Here is a 22,459-nt window from a genome sequence, read left to right on the forward strand (position 1 = left end):
ATTTTACCCAAATTGTGCTCATTTTGGTTTGGGACCGACAAACAAACCTACCTTCATTAGTGACAGGAGGGCTCCCACAGAGTTCGTGGGCAGCTGCTAAAAAGCCAGCAGTGTGTAAGCTGTAGGGTCGGGCTCGGGCTTCCAGCAGTGCTGCTGCTGGGGGCGTTAGGGGAGCTCTTCCCTCGAGGCGTGCAGTGGCTGCACTCACCCCTTGAGACACGTTACGGTGTCTCAGCTCCTGTTCATGAATAATATTCTTGGGCTTTCAGCGTAGCATCGATCCTGCTTGGTCCTGGCGTTCCTGGGTGTTGTCTGAGCAGAGCAGAGAGGCGCTGATGCTTCCATTCAATGTCCTGCGAGTTCACAGCCCGCTCAGCAGGTCTCCCTGCCGCTGCAGGTTGCGCGTGCTCGTCTTAGCTTTCTGAGCTCAGTCCTGAGGTAAATGCCAGCTCTCCTCGTGATGCACAGGCTGAAGCTCGGAGTGGCTTCTGTTAATTATCTCTTGGCACACTGGGGGACTGATGGAAACGAAGCTTCCAGTGTCCTCTGCAGCTGCTTAGGGGTAAAGTCATGAAGAAGTTTCCTTTTTTCCCTCGCTGCTCCTTGTGCAGTGCATGTATCCACGCACATGTGAGGACACTGCCTTTGACACGTGGAGAAGGATATTGGCTCCTGAAATGCTCGATCCTGGATTTCTCTGTGCATTGAAGTGTAGCCTCAGGTTGCCAGATCGGTGAGAAAGCAGGGGGCAGAGGGAGGCGTGCTGCTTGCTGCAGAGAAGCTCTCGGGGCCGTTCCCACCCTTCAACAGTGATTCGTTTCCTCTCGTATTGTGGAGATTAAATCCTAGTACAGGGGACTTGCATCCTGCCATCTGGATTTTTAAACCTATTTGAGACCTTAATGGAGAAGGGAAGTGCATTTGGCACTTAGACACCCCTGCTTAGCGTGATTATCTTTTAAACCTCAAAATACAAACAGAAACCTGGATCTCCGTCCTTGGAAGCGTTTGACAGGCGAGCTTGGATTACTGCTGCAGCAGTAAAACATTAGCTGGTGGCTGAAACCGATGCTGGATAGCTGCTCTGCTGGCGTTGGTTCTCTTCGGTTGACTCCAGCACAGGAGCAGGAGAAAAAGGACAACACCTCCGGGCAAATAATGCCTGCAGTGAGCGCTGCTTGATTTTTTCCAGCAGCTCTTTGCCAGCTCCCCACCTCCTCGCTGATTTTAACTGAGGCTTAAAACTCAAGAAGCAGGTGGATGTCCCTCTGAGGAAGTACCAAGTGTAATTAAACAGAGCGGAGCTGAAATCGTTTGTGCCCAGCTCTAGGAAATCTCTCAAATATGTTTTTGGTGTGGCGGAACAGGGATTTCTGCACGCTGGTTAACGTCAGATTGGAAATTGTGTGGCAGCAAACAGACAGTGCTGCTCGGGTTGTTACTTTAAGGTTGTTTTTGGGTTTCAAATTGGACTTGCCTTTGGAAAGCCCCAGCAGGAGGTACCTTTGAAAAGGAAAAAGCTTTGTTTTCAGTTAAAAGGAACACTATTTTCTCTTTGGTGATGGTTTTCCATGGTATTTAGTAGGTGTGCCACGCAGCTGCACCTGCTGACTGCTCAACTGGCTGCAAGAGGCTCGAGGCAACGATGACAAAACCAGGGAGCGAGGCTCAGAGGTAGCAGATCCTCGGAGATGCCTCAAAAAGAGTTAGAGGAGGGTGTCCCTCCATTGTTCCTGAAACTGGCACTCCGTGCTGTTAAAGTGCTGGTCGCTTCACAAAGATGTCCTTTGGCTTCTTCACAAAGACGGATTGTTTGACTTGAGACAATAGTTCGCTGGAGATAGAGCAGCTGGGTGCTGCAAAACCCCCAGGGAGGCTCACACCTCCTCTAGCCCTGCGATGTTTCTGCTTCCTACCAGCGCTGCCCCAGGCTCTTTTGTTAGCCAGAGCTTGCGTAGAAAGCCCAGGCTGCTTTCCTCTTAAAAAAAAAATCTGGTAATTTTCCCAATTCCCAGTGCTTTGAATTTTAGGTGCTCCTTAGGACTGGCCCGGTGATGACTAACGCAGGACGTGGCAGCAGACTTTGTCACCAGCTGCTCTGCCATGAGCATCAGGTAGGGCAAGTACTGCTTGCTCGTGATTTCACTCTCAGAACAAGGCACTTAACCTCTGGGCAGTTTTACAGCTGAAATGTCTTGAGGTGAATCCATCGAAGGCAGGGTGTCAGGATTAGGTTGCTTGCTGAGTGTGAGGCGGCTGGAAGAAGAGAAATCAGAAGCTGTGATGATGAACGGCCTTCTTTTCATGTAACGCTTTGAAACAGAGCTGAAGTAGGCTGCTGTTGTGGTGAACTCCAAGAACCAGTAATTAAAACCTAACAGAAGGGGACAGGGTGGGCTTTAGTGCAGGGGAGCTTTGTAAGGAGTCATTTAAAAGCTGATGAAACCTCACAACTCTCAGCTAAAACCTCACAACCACTTTGCCATCGAACCGTGACACAGACAGGTGGGTGAGTGTTTGTGCTGCCTTTCTGCTCTTTAAGCACAAGATCATTTGGGATCTGTCTCCTTGCTCTTCCACTCGGGGGGCCACGGTTCCTTCCTAAACTGATTTGATCCCAGCTCAGCAGCACGGGCTGCAGGGTGGAAACGCCGAGCGGTGCCGGGGCAGTGCCAGCCTGTGTTGGTGTGCTGTAGGGGAAGGTAAGAGCTCTGCCTTGGGGGCTGGAGAGGAGCTGCTTTCTGAGCACTACCAGCAGCTTCACGCGAGGCAGCTGGACGTTGTGCTGCACAGCCTGGTTTGTGTCCACCGCGGTTCAGTTCAGTGTGGTCTTGAATGTGCCTTAAAGCAAGCTCTGTAAAGTGAAGAATTAAAAGGGATCGGAATCTGCTGGAGTCTTGCTTTTTCCCTTGTGCAGACCCAAAGTATTCCGTGGCTGAAAATGTGGGCAGGGAATGTCAGGAATCCTCAGTTTCCTCCCCAGTTCGAGCAGGCGCTTCGGGCCCCTGCCTCGAGTTTTCCCTGCAGAAAATCGGTTCCCTGTTTTGCAACACGCTGGTTGCTTCAGAAGAGCAAAAACATTTGATGCTGCACTGATTGCGTGTTTCCCTCCCCCTGTTATAACAGCTTGAACTGATCGCTTTCAAAAATTGTTTTTCCTTACTCAGATGTGTTTTAGGGCTTTCAGCCGGTGCGGTGTTTGTACCTGCGCAGCGCATCCCCTGGCAGGAGGCGAGGGTGATCCAGGGGCTCGTGGAAGGTGGCTTTGGATACTGAACTGGTGCGCAGGCTGCGGCTGGTGTGGATCCTCAGCAGAGGCGTGGATGACGAGCCTCTGGTCTCTTTTACCCAGACTTAAGCCACTGGGTGAGGTTGCTGCGGGTGCCTGGTCACGGTGACCAGGCACGGCTCCGAGCTCGGCTGCTGCGGGATCTGCCAGGCACTGCAGGAGGCACAACTGCTTCCCCATCCCCACGCCGAGCTGACGGTCCTAAAAATAACGGGGCTGACGGAGCTGATCGGGTTGCTGGGGCTGGCAGGGCGCTTGCAGGCTGCTCTCCCTGCAGCAGGGACCCGCGGGGTTCGCTCCCCACTTTTGGTGTGCTTGCTGACACCCCGCGCCTTGCAGGGGAGGGAAACGTGCAGAAACGGGATTGGTGGGGGATTGAACGGTGTTGGTTTGGGATTTGGGGTGTTACTCTGTGGCTAGAACAGATTGTGGGGTTCCTGGCCGGATCCTTACAGCACAGCACATCTCGAGGTGTTCGCTGTGCCAGCACGGTCCTGGCGTTCAGGGTGCTCGCTGGTGTCACAGCTGGGTGGGCTCGGAAGGGAGAAGGTCTGAAGGACCCTTTCCTTCTAACGGTACCTAAAAACTCCGATCAGTCACCAGCTGCTGTGCTCCCACCGCTAAATGGCTTTTCTCTCCTGGCTCTGTCCTTGCTGCTCAATAGGATGGCATCATCTAGTGGTTACATCAGGGCTTCGGGATGTGGTGGCCTCACTACCGCTGTGCTCAGCTGGGCTCACACGGCAAGGTTTGTGGTGTGAACATACACAGGGCTGTGCGTGTGCCTCCCTTTTCTCTGTGCTGAAGTGAATCTGAATGCATTTGGGGCTGCAGTGGGGGAAGGCGTGTGGCCACGCATAGGATTTTGTCGGTAATTCGCCACGAGGTCTGTACGTAATTAATGAGAGGTGTAGATGGGTGGAAAGGAGCACTTAACTGGACTGAAGATGTATTTTAGGGGATTTGTACGATCTCTTTTTGGTGCTAGTTGCTAGGGCTTTTCTTTCTTTTTGTTTCGTTTTGCTTTTTTGTTGGGAAAGTGAGAATTTCCAAGTTACGCCTGAGAAATCGGCTCCAGAGTTGCCTCAGGAGCGAAGCTCGGGAGGTCCAAGCATGCTCGCTGAATTCCTCGTGTGCCCTGCTTTGTGGTTTTTGGAGCCATCACCTCGCATTTCCCACTCAGTCTTCTCACAAGCTCTGCACCACCACGTCCCGGCGGTACCCCGGGGTGAGGGAGCCGCATCCCCGAGCTGCTGGGAGCCTGGGGACGGGACGGATAACGGGGACACGTTGCTGTACGGACAGCACGGGGCGGGTGCCAGTGGGGCTGAGCATCACTCGTAGCCCTTTCATTCCTCACCTAACCGAGATCCCTCCCAGGTCGGTGCTGCGGGGCTTTGGCCGCCCATTGCTCTCCTGTGTCTCTTCGTGGGCTCACCGGCGTGGCCGAGGGGAGGACTTGGTGAGCCCAGCCCAGGTCCCGACCTCCCCCCACGGCCGGTTACAGCTGGGGAGGGTTTTACATGTTGTGGCCACGTCTCCAAGTCGTTTGGGGACTGGGGTGGCCGCGCAATTGTGGCAGCAGCACGCGGTCAGAAATGGTCTGGGTTTTCCACTGATGGTCTTGGGATGTGTCTGTGCTGCTGTGTGGCTGTCACGTTTGGGTGGGGACGTCAAATGAGTTGGGAGGAGGAGAAGGCGATGATGTAGAGAGCAAAGTTACAAGAATTAGAGGCCTGAGGTGTGCAGTGCATCCAAAGTTCAATACTCTGTTCTCCGGGAACTCTGGCTGGATTTCCACGTGTAATTCCCATCACCTGTTTTGTTTTTCTGCCCGCAGACTTTGTTTCTCACTCCTGTGTGTTGTGTTTCTGATCCGGTAAAGTTAATGTTTTTGCAAGTTAAAATGGTTTGCAAAAAACCACTTTACAACTGCAAGGGCACTTTGGAAACCCAGCAGTTCAGCTGATGGTTTTTCTCTTTCTTACCAACTTGGCGTTGTTCTTACTTAGGACGCACTTATTCCGAGTGAAGCTCTTTAGCAGAAAACATGTTTGGTTCTCTCTGAGGGTCCCATCTTGGTTTGAGCCCACGGATAACGCAGTTTTGACTCGGTCTTGGCTGCCGAGCTCAGCACAAACCCACAGCATTTTGACCTGTGGTACCTCCAGAGCGAGCAGGGGGCTCTCTTTCCAGTCCTCATTCAGCTTTGGCATCGTTACAACCCCTGTCCCACTTCTGAGGTGAAGCTCGGTGCATTTTGAGCCTGATTTGAGCCGATGGAAGTTGCCGTGGTCCCTGTGCAGCTGCGGTGATGGTGCCCATCTCGGCTGGGCGCATCCAAGAGCTCGGCTCCGTCCCTCCTGCAGCCGCCGTCCTCCGAGCCGTGGCCGAGGGGAGCCCGTTGCTGTCCTGGGAAGAAAAAGGAAAAAAAAAATGTTTAAATGAACAAACGGAGGGAGTTTGACAAGAGCGCAGGCTGTAACCTGGTGCCACCCAATAAACGCCGATATTTCGCACTGCTGCTGCCTGGTCTCTTCGTCCCAGCGCCGTTAACCTCCGTGGTAACGCGGTGGGTTTGGGGTTTGGGCAGCGAGGAAAAAAGGGGGGAAAAAGCCCTTCCTTGGGTGCCTTGGGACGGCCGCAGGCTGCAGAAGGACGTTTTGGAGGCTCACCACAGACGGGAGAGCCCTCCTCAACCCCGGGCTGCGTGCGGAGGGGATTGTGCTGGAGAACCGGGGTGAAGGGTAGGGCTCGGCACGGTCCCGTTTGGGTGTTTCCAGTCCTGAACTGCAGAGCAACAATTCTCTGAGCTCTCCGCAGCTGCTTACCCTGCTTCATGTCCAGTCCTCGCCCTCCGTGTGGGAGCAGCCCCTTGCTTCGTGCTGAGGCTGGGTGCTGGTGGCACAGGGAGCACCGGCAGCCCCCCGAACCCGCCCTGCTGCTGCTCGTCCTCCTCGGGCTCGTGGATCCTGCGTAGCACCTCGTGTCCACGATGGGCATCAAGGTCCTGGCTGGGATGGGGCTGCGTTTTAGGGAAGAAATCCCCCCTCAGCTGCTTTTCCAGCCTTGCACTGTGCCCGGCACCGTGGGAAGAGGTGGTACACAGCTCCTCAAAGGGAGGTGGAAACGAGCCACTCACAAACGCTGTTCATTTCCAAAATATCAAAATTAATTTCCAAATATCAAACCCAGCGGCTGTTGCAGCGCCCTGGGGGCTCCCCGGCACCCCTGGGGCCAAGGCCACCCAAAGCAAGCTGACCTGGACCCCTTCTTACACCTACCCTAAATGCTTGTGCCCTACACGTGTGCGCAGCCACCCCACCACAGGGGGGTCCTCGGGCAGCGTTCCCCAGTCCCGGGGGTCAGGTTTGGGGTATTTTTGGCTCCCAGGACACGCGATGCCTTCCCCAGTGGGAAGATGCTCAGGGAGCTGCTGCATGGGGCCAGAGCAGGGTCTGCGAGCCCTCAAACGGCCCCGTTTCTCCCCAGCTTGGGGGCTGCTCCCTGCAGGTGCAGCAGCTTCCCCTTGGGGCAGGAAAACCCAATTTGTGCTGCCCAGGGCTGTGCCGGGTCCTTTCACCTGACCCGGATGGGGTTTGGTTCCTCTTGGGATGTGAAACCAAACCCCAAACCGGAGCTGGGATCCCCCCAACCCCAGGACCCCCCCGGGGCTGTTTTGGGAAGGGCGCACGGGGCTGGATGGCGCCAGGAGGGATTTGGGGCAGGGTGGGTGCATGGGGTGGGCTCCACAGCGGGGTTTTGGGGTGGTGGTGACCCCAGTGCTCAGCTTCCCACCCCACTCCCTTCCCTCCAGGGGCTTTGGGACCCCCTGGGGACGCAGCAGGGCCACGGGGGATGCTGTGGACACCGGGATCGCCCCCAGCGCTGGGCTCTGTAGGGCCAAGGGGGCACAGGGACGAGCCCCCACGCCCCCTCCCCAGTGCAGCAAACCCCTTGGTGCCCCCCACCCGCACCCAGCCCCGTGAGGGTGCCCCGGGGGTGGTGTCAGCACCCTGGGGGCTGTCCCAGTGCCTCGGGGCTCCCCCTGCCCCCCCCCGACCTATTTACGGGGCCATCTGCTCCCAGCACAAAGCGGATTTGGAGCACGGCAGGATCAGGGCCTGGGGTCTGCGGGGGGCAACACCACAGCGGCACGGGCTGTCCGGCTGTCCGGCTGTCCCTCTGTCTGTCCCTCTGTCCGTCCCCCTGTCCGTCCCTCTGTCCGTCCCTCTGTCCGTCCGGCCCCCGGCCCCCTGCAGCCGCTGCCCCCCCCAGCCCGTGTCCGTCCTCCCCCCGCAGCCCTTCCCCTTTCACCCCTTTCCCCACATTTCCATTTCATTTCCTTTTAAGATTTTTCCGCCTCCTTTCATTTCCTTTTTATTCCCTTTTCAATTGTTTCCTTTTTATTTCCCCCCCTTTTTTTTTAATTTTTCCCCTTATGCCCTTTTTTATTCCTTTCCCTTTTTTTCCTTTCCCTTATTGCCTTTTTATTTCCCCTTTCCTTATTTTTTCCTTTTTTATTTCCTTTCCCTTATTCCCTCTTTAGCCCCTTTCCCTTTTTTCCCTTTTTTCCCTTTTTCCCTTTTTTTCCCTTTTTTCCTTTTTTTCCCCTTTTCCCCTTTTTCCTTTTTTCCCTTTTTTTTTCCTTTTTTTTCCTTTTTTCCCTTTTTCCCCTTTTTTCTTTTTTCCCTTTTTACCCCTTTTTCCCCTTTTTTTCCTTTTTTCCCTTTTTTTCCCTTTTTCCGTTTTTTCCCTTTTTTCCATTTTTTTCTCTTTTTTCCATTTTTTTTCCTTTTTTTCCATTTTCTTTCAATTTTTTCCATTTTCTTCCCCCCCTTTCTTGCTTTTTCCCCCTTTTCTCCCCTTTTTTATTCCCCCCTTTCCCCCTCAATTCCCTTTACATTTCCCCTTTTTCCCCCTCCCCCGCCCCCCCCGTGCCCGGTCTCTGCCGCCCCCTACCGGCCCCGCGCCCCCAGCCCCCTCCCCCTCCCCAAGCCCCGCCCACCCAAGCCCCGCCCCCCAAACCCAAACCCCGCCCCCCAAAGAAGCCCCGCCCCCTCCGTCACGCGCCGCGCGGGTTCCGGGTGCGGGCGGCGCGCGCAGGTGGGGAGGGCGGGGCCGGGCCGCGCGCGGGGGGGGCGCGGGAGGGGCGGGGGGGGCGATGGGGGGGGGGCGATGAATGGGGAGGGGGCACGGGGGGGCTGAGGGGGGGGGCAGTGCACGGGGGGGGCACAGGGGGTGCACGGGGGGTACGGGGGGGTGCGGTGCACAGGGGGGTGCTGAGCACGGGGGGGGGCAGTGCACGAGGGGGGTGCACGGGGGGGCTCTGTGCAATGCCCCGGGGGGGTGCAGTGCACGGGGGGGGGGGTGCAAGGATTTGGGGGGGTGCGGAGCATTGGGGGGTGCGGTTCGGGGGGGGGAGCAGTGCATGGGGGGGTGCAATGTGCATGGGGTGCAAGGCACGGGGGGGTGCAGCTATCCGGGGTGGGGGTGCAATGCCCCGGGGGGGGTCACAGTGCTCGGGGGGGGGGCTGCAAAGCACACGGGGGGCAGTGCTGGGGGCACGGTGCACGGGGGGGGGGCTCTGTAATGCACTCCCCACTTTGGGGGGGATTTGGGGTGGTGCCGGGGGGGGTGCACACCCCTGGGTGCTGCGGGCCCCCCCCCACTGCTCACCCCCCCCCAATTCCTCCCGCAGGGCCCCACCTGGGGTGCTCCCCCCCCCCCACCCAACCCAGGCAGACAGCTGGGTGCTGGCACCCTTGGGTGCCCCCGACCCCCTTAATCCCCCCCCCCATGCTGGCAGCAGCCCCCCCCGCGCCCCCAGCCCGGCCATGAGCAGCAACACCACAGCTCCCAGTGCTCCCAGTACGGGGGACTCACTGGTGGGCTCCGTGCTGGGCCCCTTCGTCTTCCTCACCCTCCTGGGCGCCGTGGTGGCCGCGGTGAGTACGGGGGGGGGTCCCGGGGATGGGGGGGGATCCTGGGGGGGGGGTCCCATCCCCATGCACCCCCCTTTTACACCCCCGTCCCACCCCGCAGGTGATGTACGTGCAGAAGAAGCGGAGGTGAGCGCGGGCTTGGCCCCAAATTGGGGTTGTGGGGTTGGAAGGGGGGGGTGTGGGGTGTGGGGGGGGGGCACACCCTGACCCACCCCCCCAGCACCCCGACCCCGCTCAGCCCCCGTCCCCACCCCAGGTCGGAGCGGCTGCGGCACCGCCTGCTGCCCATGTACAGCTACGACCCCGCCGAGGAGCTGCACGAGGCCGAGCAGGAGCTGCTGGTGGAGGCCGACGACTCCCGGGTGAGCGTTTTGGGGCCAAAAAAGGCCTTTTTGGGACAAAAACGGCCTTTTGGGGGCCCAAAATGGCCTTTTTGGGGCAAAAATGGCCTTTTGGGGGCCCAAAACGGCCTTTTTGGGGGCCACCAGCCATTTCCTTCCCTCCAAGTCCGCAGCTGGCGGTGCTCACTTTTTTTTTTGGGGGGGTCCCCGTCTGTTGCAGGTGGTGCCCGGCTGGGGGGGCCGCGGGCAGTGGAAGGCCTGAGGCTGCCGCCCCCCCCCCCGGGGTCGGAGGCACCGGAGGACGGCGGCGGGGGCACAGCGGGGGCGATGCCAGCGGGGAGCCTCCCACCTTCACGCACCTTTTTTTTGGGATGGTTTTCGTTGAAAACGCCCCCCCACACCCAAAAAAAAAAAAAAGCCCCTTAAATGCACTGGGAATGGGATGTGGGGGCACAGCCAGGGGGGCAGGACACCCCCAGGGGCAAATAAACGGGTTTCTTTGCAATAAACGCGCTGGTGCTGCTTTTCCAGGGCAAATCCCACTCGTTTTTACCCCCCCCCCCAAAGATGCCGACCCCATTGAACTCACCCCCCCCCCCCCCAGGGGCTGACCCGGAGCACCGAACGTCCATAAAATGTTTTTATTCAAGTAACTGCAAATAGGAACCCAAAAGGTCGTCAACGGCGGACCGAAAAATAAAAATTAAAAATAATAACACCCCCCCACCACCAGTTCTCTCCCTGCCGGGAGCGCCCCAAAACCCACCACCGACCCCAATCCCGCTGTGGGGTCACGGCAGGGGGGGGGGACCCCAAATCCCTGCCCCTGCACCCTGCAGGCTCTGTCCCTGGGAGCAGCAGAGCGACCTGAACCTCAACATGAACAGTAGAAAAACTTAAAAAAAAAAAAAATTAAAACAACAACAAAAAAGAGACTAAACTGGGGAGAACCCCCTCCTCCAGCGACACCCCAAAAAAAAAAAAAAAAAAAGGAAAAACCCCAAAAACCAAGCGGGGGAGGCCCCGGCAGCCCCGAATGCGGCGCAGCAGCAGCAGCACGTCTGTGAGCTGAGAGTGGAACTTAAATATCCAGAGGTAGTTGTGAACGAGAGGAGAACCGCAAAAAAAAACAAAAAACAAAAAAAAAAAACGCCAAAAAAAGGACAAAAAAAATTAAAAACTCAACCAGAACCTATCAGGAAAAGGCCACCCGGGGCCGGGGAGAGGGGGCAATAGGGGCAGCCCCCCCCCACCCCCCGGCATCGCTGCGGAGCCGCTCTCCCGCACACAGTGCAATCGCCTGGGGGGGGGATTTGGGGTGGGGGGGCGCAGCCCGGGCCAGATCTGGGGGTGTTTTGGGGTTTTTTGTATTTTTTCTTTTTTTTTTTGCCTTTGCTGCCTCCCCCCCGCCCCATCCCTGCAGAGGACCCTGGGCAAAGCCGGTGCTGGGGGACGGCCGGCACCTGCTTTGGGGGGGTGAAATCGCTAAATTTGGGAGGGGGGGGGGACAGCAAAGGCTGCGGGTTTCCAGCCCCATTGGCACCCCAGTTAGTGGGGCCGCCCCGAAACGTGGCGCCGGGGGGAGGGCTGAGCCCCCCAACCCCTTTTTCCCAGGCTGTGGGGCTGAGCCCCCCCCGGCCAGCGCTGCCAGTGGCTGGGGGGGCAGCGGGGAGGAGGAAGAAGCCGGGGGGGTGCCACGTTGGGTTTTTTCCCCCCCCCGTCCCTCTCCCTCGGGTCCCGGGCCGGCAATGGGGGGGTCCCGCGGGGCGATGAGGTAGCGCCGGTTCGGGGGGGGGGTCACTGCTCCTCCTCGGACGACTCCTGGGAAATGTTCACCTCCTCCTCGTCCTGCTGCTGCAAGGCAAAGGGGGGAGGTCGGCACCGCGGGGGGGGGACCGGGTGGGGTCCCTTTACAGGTGGGGAAACCGAGGCAGCGGCGCTCCCCTGCATTTGGGGCCAGCCCTCACTCCCCGTGTGCACGAGGAGGAAACTTGGAGGAAACCCCGAGTAGGCTTGCACCAGGAGCAGGGTGTTGCACGCCCGCTGCAGTGCTGGGGGGTGCCCCGTGGCCAGCAGTGGGATCGGGATGGGATGGGATGGTGGGATGAAATGGGACAGGATGGAATGGGATGGGATGGGACGGGATGGTGGGATGAGATAAAATGGGACAGGATGGGACAGGACGGGATGGGATGGGTTGGAATGAGAGAGTGGGATGGGAGAGGATGGACTGGAATGGGATGGGATGGAAAGGGAAAGGATGGGACGGGATGGGACAGGATGGGATAGGATGGGATGGGAGAGGACGGACGGAATGGGATGGGATGGAATAGGACAGGATGGACTGGAATGGGATGGGAGGGGACGGGGGGGCCGTGCAGCACGGCCGCCAGCAGCACGGCCCCGCACGCGGCGGTGACTCAGGGCTGAGCGTGAGCGTGACTCAGCGCCGGCCCCCGCTTCCTCCGGCTTCATTCATAAAAACGCGGCCGGCGGCTGCCAGGGCTGGACGCGGCGTCCCCGGGCACGGCCCTGCCGGCGTGGGACGGGGTCACTGCAACCATGTCCCATCCCCCCCCCCTAAAATCCCGGTGCTGCGATGCCAGGGGATGCAGGACAGGCGGGGATGTGCCCAGGTTTTGCAAGCAATGCCCCCCCCCCAGCCCTAATTTCCCCCGGTTTGGGTTTTTGCAGCCCATCGCGCTCCGCCCCTCGCCCTCAGCACCTCCCCCAGGAGAAATTAAGAGGGAAAAGGGGCAAAACCCCACAGCTCGTGGGTAGTGCTGCGGCCCGGGGTGGGGACGGGCAGGAAAATTGCTCCCAGCTCCCGGGGCGATGAACGTGGGTGGCAGAGGGGTGGGGGAAAGGGGGAGAGGGGAAAAAAAGGAGGAAAAAGCAAAATAGGAACGTGCTGGGCGCTCACGCTGCAGGAATGCCACACACGGGTCTGGGGTCTGTCCCGTGCCAACCCTGTCCCCGTGCCAACCCCGTCCCCGTGCCATGCCCTGTCCCCTTTTTGCTCGCTGCTCTGCGCCCCCCCAGCCCCACAGCTCCGTGTTTAAGGGACGCTGGGGGTCCTGCCCGGTGAGCGGGGTGGTTTTGTTGTGCCCCCCCCCCCGGTGCCCAGCATCCTGCCAGGATTGGGCCCGTGAGGAAGAGGAGGAAGGGAAAAGCTCACTCACCGATTTTTTGGGTCGGCCTCGAGGTTTTCTCCCTGGTGTGACTGCAGCTTTCTGAGCACACAGAGTTGGGGGGGGGGGGGGAGAGAGGAAAAAACAGAAATTTGGGTCAGGCTGGGGCCGGGACGGTGCCACCCCCACTGCTGGGGCTTCCTCCCATCCTTCCTCCCTCGGCTGCCAAATTCATCACCCCAGTGGCATCCCCCCGGGCCGGCCCCAGGTACTGTGGGGGCTGCAGCCGAGCCCCCCCCCGGCCCCGGTCCCGGCCCCGTGACTCACGGCGCGGTGCAGGAAATGAGTCGTGTTTTCAGAACAGGTTGGTGGCAGCGTGCACGCCCCGGCTCTTCCTCCCCTCCCTCCCCGGGTGCCAGCGCCGGCAGCCGCCCCCTCCCCAGGGATGCAGATCTGCCCCAAATTGTCACTGATCGAGCCCGAAACGGTGCCGTGGGCGCTGCCGGCTACCTACCCTGCCTTTTGGGGTGGCCTTGTTTTTACTGCCCTTCGGCCGGCCGCGGGGTCTCTTGGGGGTCGGGGCTTCGCTGGGCTCCTGCTGGATGGAGAGCAGAGGGGGGGGACGCTGCGGATGGGGGTCCCCAGAGCAATTCCCCACGCTGCCGGGGTCGTGCCGGGCACAGCGGGGGGCTGCCGAGCCCCCCCGGGGTGCTCCCGGCTCGAGCATCCCCTCCCTGCTCTGGGGCACGGCCACATCCTGCGGGGTGCTGGGAGCACTGGGACCAGTTCAGGCTCCAGTTGGGGTCCTTCAGGTCCTGCTGGTGCCCTTCAGCCAGCCGTGGTGGCCGTGACCCATCCAGCCCCGGTGTTAATCCCCCGGCTTAGCGGGACGCTCCCCGCCAGCTCGCAATCCGGCTGCTCTGCAGCCTCGCTCCTCCTCATCCTCACCCCTCACCCCCCCGGTTTTCTCCCCATTTCCCCGCTGGCCGTGCGTGGTTTGACCCCTATAATCCCACCGGGGGGGAGGGGAGGGGACCCCAAAAATCAGCTCGGCAGCTGGGTGGTGAAATGCTGGGGAATCAGCAGATTTTGGTTTGGGAGGGGGGGGGGGGGGGAGGACATGCACAAAGCCCACCAACCCCAGGGAGCTGCATGGGGTGGGGGGGGGGGCCTCTGGCACCACAAAGGCTCCGGCAGCATCTTATCCCTCTGAGCAGCTTGTGCTAATAGGGCTTTAATTAGCCCGGCTGTAAAGGCAGGTTTGTTCGGTGGCAGCCTGGGGAGGAGCAACGGGAGGCCCCGGAGCCTTCCCCCTGCGCCTGCGGGGGTTTTAGGGGGGGGGTGGCACAGAGGGGGCTTGGCTGGGGCCCTCCCCGGGATTTGGGGTACCCAAGCATCCACCCGGTGCAGGGGGCGTTACCGGGGTTGAGCATCCCCACCCCGCAGGTGCCTGCGCCCCCCCCATCCCCACAGCCACCACCCTCCCCTCCTCGGGGACCTCCCCCCCCACCCCGAGCCCCCGCTGCCACCTCCCGGGGACGCCTCCTGCGTACCTGCGGCTTCTTCCTGGGCCGCCCCCGGCCCCTCTTCTCCGAGGCGTCCTTCTCCCCCTTGGAGGCCAGGGCCTGGCTGGACTTGGCGCCGGCTTCGCTCATCGTCCTTGGCGGCTGCGGCGGCGAGGAGGAGGAGGAGGAGGAGGAGGAGGAGGAGGAGGAAGAGCAGAAGGGAGGAAGGCCGGTCAGCGCTCGCCCGCGCCGCGACCCGACGCCGCTCCCCGGCGGGAGGCGGGCGGTGGGGGCCGCGGAAGTGACTCACGGGGCTGCGAGGGACGAGCGGAGCCGACGGAGCCTCCCCGGGGGTCACAGCCCCGCCGCTGCCCGCAGGGGGGCTCGGGGCGGGCAGGGGGCTCGCCCCCGCCGTGGGGTCGGGGTGGCCGGTGGGGGGGTGAGGGATGGGGCGTCCCCGGTTTGGAGCTGCTGGAAGCCCCCCAGGAGTTAAATATCAGCCCGAACGTGCAGCTCTGACCCGTCCCGAGGGCTCGGCCGCGTCCTGCTCCTCTCCCTGCACGGAGAGGGGTCCCGCCGGCACCGGGGGGCTGCAGGGGCTCGGCAGGGTGAGGGGGGTGGGAAGCAGGAGCATCACCAGGGGCCGTGCCGGGAGGAGACCCCCCCACCTCTAAAGGAGTCCCCCACCACTAGTTGGTAACTCAAAATTTTGAGCTCCAAATTTCAGCCGCACCGTGGCACCCGCCCTGTGCCAAACCATCCCCGCTGCACGCAGGGACCCCAGCACCCATGGGTGCCTGACACCCACAGACCCCTGGCACCCACACAGGCACTGGGGGGGCTGCAGGAGCCCCTCGCCACGCCATGCACTGATGCAGGGGGTGAAGCCTCTGGGTGCTCCCTGTTCTCCCACCCCCAGGGCCCCCCTTTGGGTGCTTCTCTGGGAGCCTGTGGGTGCCCAGCCCCTCCCTGGGGACCCGTCCCGGATCACCCCCGCTCCCTGCCCATCCCCGGGGCTGGCTTTGAGGCACAGCCCCAAAATCCTAGTGGGGTGCAGCCTCGTTGCCTTCCCTTCCCAGGCCGGGAGCAATGGGATCGGGGCTGCGGGGCAGGGGCCCGGCCTCACCCTGCGGCACAGAAACCCCGCTGAGTTAGCCAGGTGCCCCCGCTGCCCCGGGAGGTTTTTGGGGAGCGGCGGCTCTGCCAGCCCTTCCCATGGGGCCCGACCCACGGAGCAACCCCCCCCGAGCAGCTCCCCTTCCGCCAAGAGGAGGAGAGCGGCTCCAGATTTAATCGGGAGCCCTTGAAATCCCAGACACGCTGCCGGCACCGGCAAGTTGGAACAGGACGAGGGGTGGTGGCACAGCCCCGGGGGCCCGCAGGGATCCCTGGGGGGGTCCGTGGGTGCCGGGGGAGCTGGGCTGGGTCTCGCTCACCCCCAGCGTTTGGGGCACACCAGGAAGGGCCCTGCCAAGTTCCCACATCTCTGCGGCTCCCACCTGGGCACCGCTGCGCCCAGACTGGGGGCTGCACCCCGCTCCTGCCACCCTGGCTGGATTTAGGGACACCGAGGGACACCAGGCTGTCCCTTCCCTGTGTGCGTGTCCCAGAGGGCTGCACGGCTTTCCTGCCTGACGGGGAAAATCCCGTGGAGGAGCGGGATCCATCTTCCCCTCTCCACCCTGGTGCTTCCCGGGGGCGTAGGGAAAACCTGCTCGGCCGGAGCTGTGGGGCCGCCGTGCTCCACACCCTGCTGCCAGCACAGGAGCCGGGAGGACGAGCTCGGGGCCGGGATCAGCCGGGTGCAGAACAGGGACCCTGGCAGGAATGGGGCCGAACCCATCCCCTTGGGGTCCGATCTGCGTCCCCGGAGGGCTGCAGACCCCAGGAGGCTTTTCCTGGCGGGTTTTGTGCAGCCAGAGGTGCCGGCCCTATAACGAGGCTTTAACCACCCTCAGCCTCTAGCAACTGCTTTCAGTTTGGGTAAACTTCAGCTAGGGGGCACGGCACTGCTGCCTCCCTGCTGCTGGGGCTGCGGGAGGGACCCACGGGGCACCCCGATCCCCATGGGGACCCCGACCCCACAGCAGTGTCTGGAGGCGCTGTGGGGCAGCACGAGGAGCCCCCACCACGCCGAGACCTTCCAGGCCCCTCTGAAAGTGACTCACGAGTGCAAAGCAACAACAACAAAAACCACACACAGATTTTTTTTTAAGGAGGGGGGGGGACAGAAACCGTGCGTGCTGTCATGTAAACACCCCGAAAATATTACTCACAGCATCCCTGAGCACTTCAAGGAGCACTTATAAAAAAAAAATAAAATATATATATATATAAGGTTTAGGGAAGAAAATACTGGTGGGCTGAGCAGGGGCTGAGAAGTATTTATCTTTTTTTTTTTTTTTTTCTTTTTTCCCCCTCTTTTTAGTCGATCTTTGGCAGAGGGAACGCAGCCCCCCAGCCGTGCCGTACCCTCTCCTGGGGGTCCCTCAGCTGCCCTGCTCAGGGGTCCTGGACCCATCGGGCAACCCCTGGCCAGAGCCTGGTGGCCACGACGCTGTGTGAGCGATGCGGGTGGGAGATGGGGCTGCCCAGGGTGCCACCCATGGGTGCCGCCCGTGTCCCCGTCCCCATCGCTGCCGTCCCCGTCCCCACCTCGGGGCTCGGCCCCGCGCGTCGGAGCGGGATCGGAGGCAGCAGCTGGGTTGCCATGGAGGGAAGGAAGCAGCTGAGGGAGAGAGGGAAAAAAAAAAAAAAAAAACAAAAAAAAACACAAAAAAAAACCTTTTCATGGCGGGGGGAACCGCGAGCAGGGGGCTGCCGGGCTCCTGGAGGCTGGCAGGGAGAAATCCCGGCGGAGGGCACGCGTCCTCCTTGGGGTCGGGGGGTGCTGGGGGGGGGGGAAAACCCCTTCCTCGGCCGTCCCCGTGGGTCGGGAGCCACCGTGGGAGGGTGCTGCTGGCAGCCACCTCTTGCACAAGCCGCGCTCGGCTTGCAAAAGCCACAACCTGCCCCCCCCCCCCCGTGCAAACAGCCCCATAAATCCCCCGCGCCCGCCACCCACTCCCAGATTAAACAACCCAACCCGAAAAGAGGGGGGGGAAGAGAACCGAGGTGGTGGCGGCGGTGCCTCAGATCTGCCCCCCCCCACCCCAAAAAATCTCCTCACGCCCAGGAAACCCAGCCCGGGGCTGGGGGAGGCACAAGTTGGGGAGCCTCGGGGATGGGGGCTTAGGGCCGAGGCTCCTCCGGTTGGGGGGCTTCAAAGCAGAGCCCCCCCCTCTCCCCTTCCCCTTCCCCTTGCTATTAAGGGCAGACCACCCCCCTTCCTTCCTGGGCATGCATAATAAAAGGAAGTGATAAAAGAAAGGAAGGAGGGAGGTGGGGGAGAAAGAAAAGAGGCAGGAAGGGCAACAGCGCAGCTTTGTGAAGCCCCCCCCCCTCCCGCGGGCTGCAATAAAACCCCGGGCACAGCAGCGCCATTTCGGGCCCCCCCCCCCGCAGGCATGGGCTGGGGGGGGTGCTTTTAGGGGCAGGGGGCGATTGGAGGAGTAGGGGGCGGTTTTAGGGGTAGGGGGTGGTTTTAAGGGGGGGTTGAGCCCCCTCGCTGCAACTTTGCAGCGACCTGCCCGAGTGTGTGCCCCCCCCCCCAGCTGCCCCCCCCCAACGGGGCCTTGCCCGGCCCCACGCACCTTGCGGCGACCCCACAAAATTTGCAGCGCCCCCCCCCCCCATCCACGCCGACCCCACAGCATCCGCCGGGGCTCCACGTGCTCTCGGCGCCCACCCCACAAAATTCGCAGCCCCCCCCCCCCCCCCCACGTGCTTTGCACCGACCCCACGTGCTTCGCGGCGACCCCAGGCGGTTTGCACCGACCCCACACAACCCGCCAGGACCCCGCACGATTTGCACCGAGCCCCCCCAGTTTGCACCGACCCCACACAATTTGCACCGAGCCCCCCCCAGTTTGCACCGAGCCCCCCCCAGTTTGCACGGCCCCGGCCCCACGCGCGCTGCAGGCCCCACGCACTTTGCAAGGTCCCGGCCCCACGCACCTTGCACCGACCCCATAACCACAGGGAGGGGACCCGGGGGGGGGGCCCGGCCCCACCGAACCGACCCGGGGCTGCAGCCGGAGCCCCCCCCAGGGCGTTGGGGGCCGTTGGAGCCCCCAAACCCCATAAATCGGAGGAAAAGTCCCCGCAGCCCGGCCCCCCCCCCAGCCCATGCCGGCCCCGCCAGGTGCATCGCCCTATTAATCCCAGTAATTAATAACAACCGAAGGGGCACCCGCGAGCCCTTGCAAACACGGAGCGAGCCTCGGGCCCCCCCAGCACCCCCCTGAACCCCCCAAACCCCCCCCCCGGAGCAGAAAGGAAAGAGGAAGGCCGGCACTCACAGTCAGCTTGGTCTCGGAGCTGGGTGCTTGGGGATTATTATTTTTTTTTTTTGGTGGCTTTTTTTTTTTTTTTTAAATTATTATTTTTTTTTCCTCCCTCTCCCGGCGTGGCTGTGTTGTGAGCGAACGAAACCCCCCCTCCTGGCTGCTGCTGCTCGCAAATGCGGATCTGAAAGGAGAAGGCAAAGAGAGAGAGAGAGAGGAGAGAGAGGCTGCGACTCGCACACGCATCCACAGCACGGCCAGGCCCCCCCCACCCCCTTATATTTATATAAATAATAATAATAAAATTAAAAAAAAAAAAGAAAAGAAAAAGCGCTCCAGGAGGAAGGAAGCTGGGTCCAAATCATTTCACGGGGAGCCAGGGGGGAAAAAAAAAAAAATAGGGAAGGGGGAGGGAAAGAGGGAAAAAAAAAAATAAATAATAATATTATTAATAATAATAATAAAAAGGAGCGAACTCCGAGCCTTACTGGAGGGGATCCAGGTGCTAAAAATAGCAAAATCACACTGGAAATTAAATAAGGGCAGCCGGGCAGAGGGGAGCTCCCAGCCCTTGCGGAGCGCCGGGAGGAGGAGCCGCCTGCATCACGGCCGGGGGGGGCGGGCGGCGGCGGGGCCGGGGCCGATGGGGCCGTTCAAAGGGCTGCGGTGGGGCCGAGCCCCCCCCCCCGGGTCCTGCTGACCCCCCCCAGGGCCGTGCTGACCCCCCCCGGGCGGTGGTGGCTCCCCCCGAGCAGCCGGGATGGATGGAGACCCCCCCCCCCAAAGATCCCCAGTTTGTGGGGTGCCCAGTGCCCGGTTTGGGGGTTCCCGGTTTAAGGGCGTGTGTCCCGGGGGGGGGGGGGCACACTCTGCTTTGCGCCCCCAGGGCGGTTTTGGGGTTTTGGAGTGGCGCCGAGGGGTTTTGGTGGCGCTTTGGGGTTGAGCGTCGGGGCTCTCCGCTGGGTGAAGCGCGGTGCTTTTATTTGCTGTTAGCCCCCCCCTCCCCCCCATTAAAAAAAAAAAAAAAAAAAATCCTCTGATCCCCTTCTGGAGGCACCCGGCAGCAGGTGCTCCGTCCCCAGGGAGGGTTGGAAGCGCCGTGTTTCAGATTTCAGCGCGGAAATGTTGTAAGAAGAGGATTGGGGGCGGAGGGGTGAGCGTGGCTGGGCTGGGGGGGCTGGCGAGCGGCCCCAAGGTCTGGGCAGGTTTTGGGGCTTGGTTCTGCCCGGGGGGGGCTTTGTCCTGAATCCACGCTGTCTGCTTTGGGGTGCCTTAGGTCAGTGTGGAACAGGAGCCGCATCAGCTCTCCGGGTCTGCCAGGACCCTAAAAAACAGCCCCCGGCTGTGCTGGGGGCAGTCTTCCGCAGCGTGCCAAGCATCTGGGGGCTGATGGTGGGTTTTTTGGGTAATGCAAGGAAATGCAGAGCTCCCAGCCATGAGGGTCTGCCGAATTCCCCCAAACTCCTGCAGAAACTCCGATCGTGAATTTCGTGGGAAGTCTGACTTGGGTGCTTTGACCCCCCCTGCCTCGAAGGGTTGAAATCTGGTGTTAGGAGCTGAACTTTAGACTGTGTGGTGCTGAGTTCAAGTTTCAGGCAGGTTTTTGTTTAAAAAAAGCATCCTTAACAACGTGAAGCCCTGCAGTGTTGGTGTCTGCGTGCGCAAAACTTCGGCGGGGAAGGTTTGCGACATGGCAAGAACCAAATCCAGCTGCGCAAGGCTCGTGGCACCTCTTGCTAAATGCTGCTTGGATTTAAACCCCCCTGCAAACTCCCTTGGCGGCTCCTGTCTGAAACACAACCAAAGCCGTGTCCCTTTCTGAAAAATGAATGCAAAGGAGGGGAAAAAAGCCCTGCGAGGAGCCGACCCTTTTCCAAATGCCTGCCAGCGGAGGCATTGCCCCGTTTGCAGCGCTGCATTTTGGGGCTGAGCCCGGCTGCAGCTCCCTGAGATGGCGACCGCGCTGCGTCCCCTCCATCCGAGGGCCTTGCATCCAGGTAAGGTGCTGCTTGCAAGCCCCAAACATTATTTTTTTTTTTTGCTAAAATCAGCATTCCCCTTTAGCAGGCGGCCCCAGCCAAGCACCGTGTGCTGCGGTGCCTTCGGCTGCCCCAAACCTGCCCATGGGCGTGCTCGGGCTTCCCCTCTTTGCTGAGAGCCCGGCGAGGAATTTGGTTTCTGTCCCTGGCTGAGGACTGCTGTTATTAATATCCCTCGTTATTTCTTCTGCGCCGGCGGTGAGTGGCTGTAACCGGAGAGCAGCGCCGGGGGGGCGCGAACAACCGGGGCTGTCGGTTCTCGGTCGCTGAAACTTTTGGCAATTTCTTGCTCACCCCTGGGGAGGGCTCTGGGAGCTGCCTTCACGGTGGCTTTGCACCCAGGGGCTGCTCTGCGTGGGTCACTCCATGTTCGAAGCAAAGCCGCGGCCGTCTCCAAAAAATCCCCAGCCAGGTGCGCCCCGCAGCCGGGAGCGGTGCTGGGATGGGAAGCTGCGTGCAGCGGGGGGAAATCGGGAAGTGGGTTTTTCTGGGGGGAAAAGGGGGACTTTTTTTGTTGTTCTGAGCAAGTTTGGGAGTACAGAGGGTGGCTTGCTGGGGGGAGGGTTGTGGAAGGAAGGGAAGTGGCCTGGCAGCGCACCACGGAGAGGTCTGCGCACGCGGTGACCCGCGGGGGGGACGCGGGGCAGTGCCCGCTGCCCCGAGCTCCCCGTGCTGAAAGGAGGGGGGCAGAGTGCTGGGGGGGCTGCTCCGAGCTGGGCAGAGCCGCACCTGGCTGTTGCCATCCTGCTGCTTGTTTTCACTTTTGTTTCTGTAGCTTTCCCGGCTGAAAGCTAGAAGAGACGCTGCCGCCGAGGCGGGGTTTGGGAGCGGGACCGGCGAGGTTTGTGTTCTGCAGTTTGCAAAAACATTGCAAAATGCAAAAATTCTGCAATTCAACGTTCAAAAATCTGCAAAAAAAGCACTCAACAATTCTGCAGTGAGCCCAGAAAGCAAAAACAGCTGGAAACGGTGCTACCAGAAGTGGGGTTTTTCTCCCCCCCTCCTGGGTGAGCGCAGTGCAGGGGCTCCACGTGCGCCGTGCCGGGCTGTTGGTGCTGGGGTGAGCAACCCCAAATAACCCAGGTGAGCCAACCGAGCTGGGACACCCCTTGGGACACGGGTGGGGGTGTCCCCAGCCTGGTCCTTGTCACCCCGTCACGGGTTTGCTGGGGACGGGATGGGCACTGTGGGAGGGGATGGGGCCTTTGTTTCCCCTCCGGGCTTTGTTCCCTGTTGATCGTGATCCCCCATGTGGCCGAGCGGCCCCGTACCCACTGAGGCCGGCTGTAATTTGTTCAACCCTCTCCTTCCTCCTCACCGTCCGGGGCAGGTTTGTCCCTGTGTTCCTGAAGCCTCATTCCGGGGACAAATTCCTGCAGCACCCGATAAATGATAGGCTCAGTGCTTCTGCTTTTGAGAGTCCTGAGCGTGCAGGATGCGGGGACGTCTGCACCATGCGGGGCAGGCAGGGGACACGTGCGCATTGCTGATTATCCCGATTTTTCTAGCCAATATTTCCAGAGAAATAATCATTACCTGCTTCTTCACTGCTCTGATCGCCTGCTGTCGCCCTGCCTTGGGGGGGACACAGGAGGCACAGTGTCCCCTTGTCCCATGGCCACCCTGTCCCAGCAAGTGCCACCGAGCCCCACAAAGCCGTGCTGGGGATTTGGGTGCCTAATTCCCCCTAATTTCCCTGGGAAAAGGGAATCCAGATCCTCTAAGGCAGCTCTGGAAAAATATCCCAGCCCAGGTCGCTGGGTAATTGGAAGGCAACCGGAATAATTATTTGTCACCTCAAAAGCCCTCTTGAACAAGTTTAAT

At 60.8% G+C, this 22,459-nt stretch overlaps 2 protein-coding genes across 4 annotated transcripts; one reads left to right on the plus strand and one right to left on the minus strand.

Moving 5' to 3' along the window:
- The first annotated feature begins 9,118 nt into the window (after positions 1-9,118).
- Positions 9,119-10,472, plus strand: SMIM29 (small integral membrane protein 29). Its single transcript, XM_032203446.1, has 4 exons — positions 9,119-9,237; positions 9,335-9,360; positions 9,491-9,596; positions 9,796-10,472. Exons 1-4 carry the CDS (start codon positions 9,127-9,129, stop codon positions 9,835-9,837), a joined length of 285 nt encoding a protein of 94 aa, XP_032059337.1. The 5' UTR covers positions 9,119-9,126; the 3' UTR covers positions 9,838-10,472.
- An 816-nt stretch (positions 10,473-11,288) lies between these two features.
- Positions 11,289-19,165, minus strand: HMGA1 (high mobility group AT-hook 1). 3 transcript variants are annotated; one of them, XM_032203444.1, is made up of 6 exons: positions 19,085-19,165; positions 18,612-18,780; positions 14,260-14,373; positions 13,221-13,301; positions 12,758-12,808; positions 11,289-11,429 (listed from the first exon to the last, which is right to left on the minus strand). In XM_032203444.1, exons 3-6 carry the CDS (start codon positions 14,359-14,361, stop codon positions 11,373-11,375), a joined length of 291 nt encoding a protein of 96 aa, XP_032059335.1. In that variant the 5' UTR covers positions 14,362-14,373; positions 18,612-18,780; positions 19,085-19,165; the 3' UTR covers positions 11,289-11,372. The 3 variants fall into 3 exon arrangements, with proteins under 3 accessions (XP_032059335.1, XP_032059334.1, XP_032059333.1); XM_032203443.1 differs by having other exon boundaries at positions 13,221-13,304; XM_032203442.1 differs by having other exon boundaries at positions 13,221-13,331.
- Between the last annotated feature and the right edge of the window lie 3,294 nt (positions 19,166-22,459).

This window comes from Aythya fuligula, chromosome 25 (genome assembly GCF_009819795.1).
Source record: "Aythya fuligula isolate bAytFul2 chromosome 25, bAytFul2.pri, whole genome shotgun sequence".
NCBI classification, from domain to species: domain Eukaryota; kingdom Metazoa; phylum Chordata; class Aves; order Anseriformes; family Anatidae; genus Aythya; species Aythya fuligula.

Excerpts from the sequence above, each read along its gene's own strand:
- SMIM29 (XM_032203446.1), top strand. The coding sequence starts at position 9,127 with ATGAGCAGCAACACCACAGCTCCCAGTGCTCCCAGTACGGGGGACTCA. Across the intron at positions 9,238-9,334 it reads TGGGCGCCGTGGTGGCCGCG|GTGATGTACGTGCAGAAGAA; the intron begins GTGAGTACGGGG and ends CCCACCCCGCAG. Across the intron at positions 9,597-9,795 it reads TGGAGGCCGACGACTCCCGG|GTGGTGCCCGGCTGGGGGGG; the intron begins GTGAGCGTTTTG and ends CGTCTGTTGCAG.
- HMGA1 (XM_032203442.1), bottom strand. The coding sequence starts at position 14,361 with ATGAGCGAAGCCGGCGCCAAGTCCAGCCAGGCCCTGGCCTCCAAGGGG. Across the intron at positions 13,332-14,259 it reads GGCCCAGGAAGAAGCCGCAG|CGTCCCCCCCCTCTGCTCTC; the intron begins GTACGCAGGAGG and ends CCCCATCCGCAG. Across the intron at positions 11,430-12,757 it reads GAGGCCGACCCAAAAAATCG|CAGCAGGACGAGGAGGAGGT; the intron begins GTGAGTGAGCTT and ends TTTGCCTTGCAG.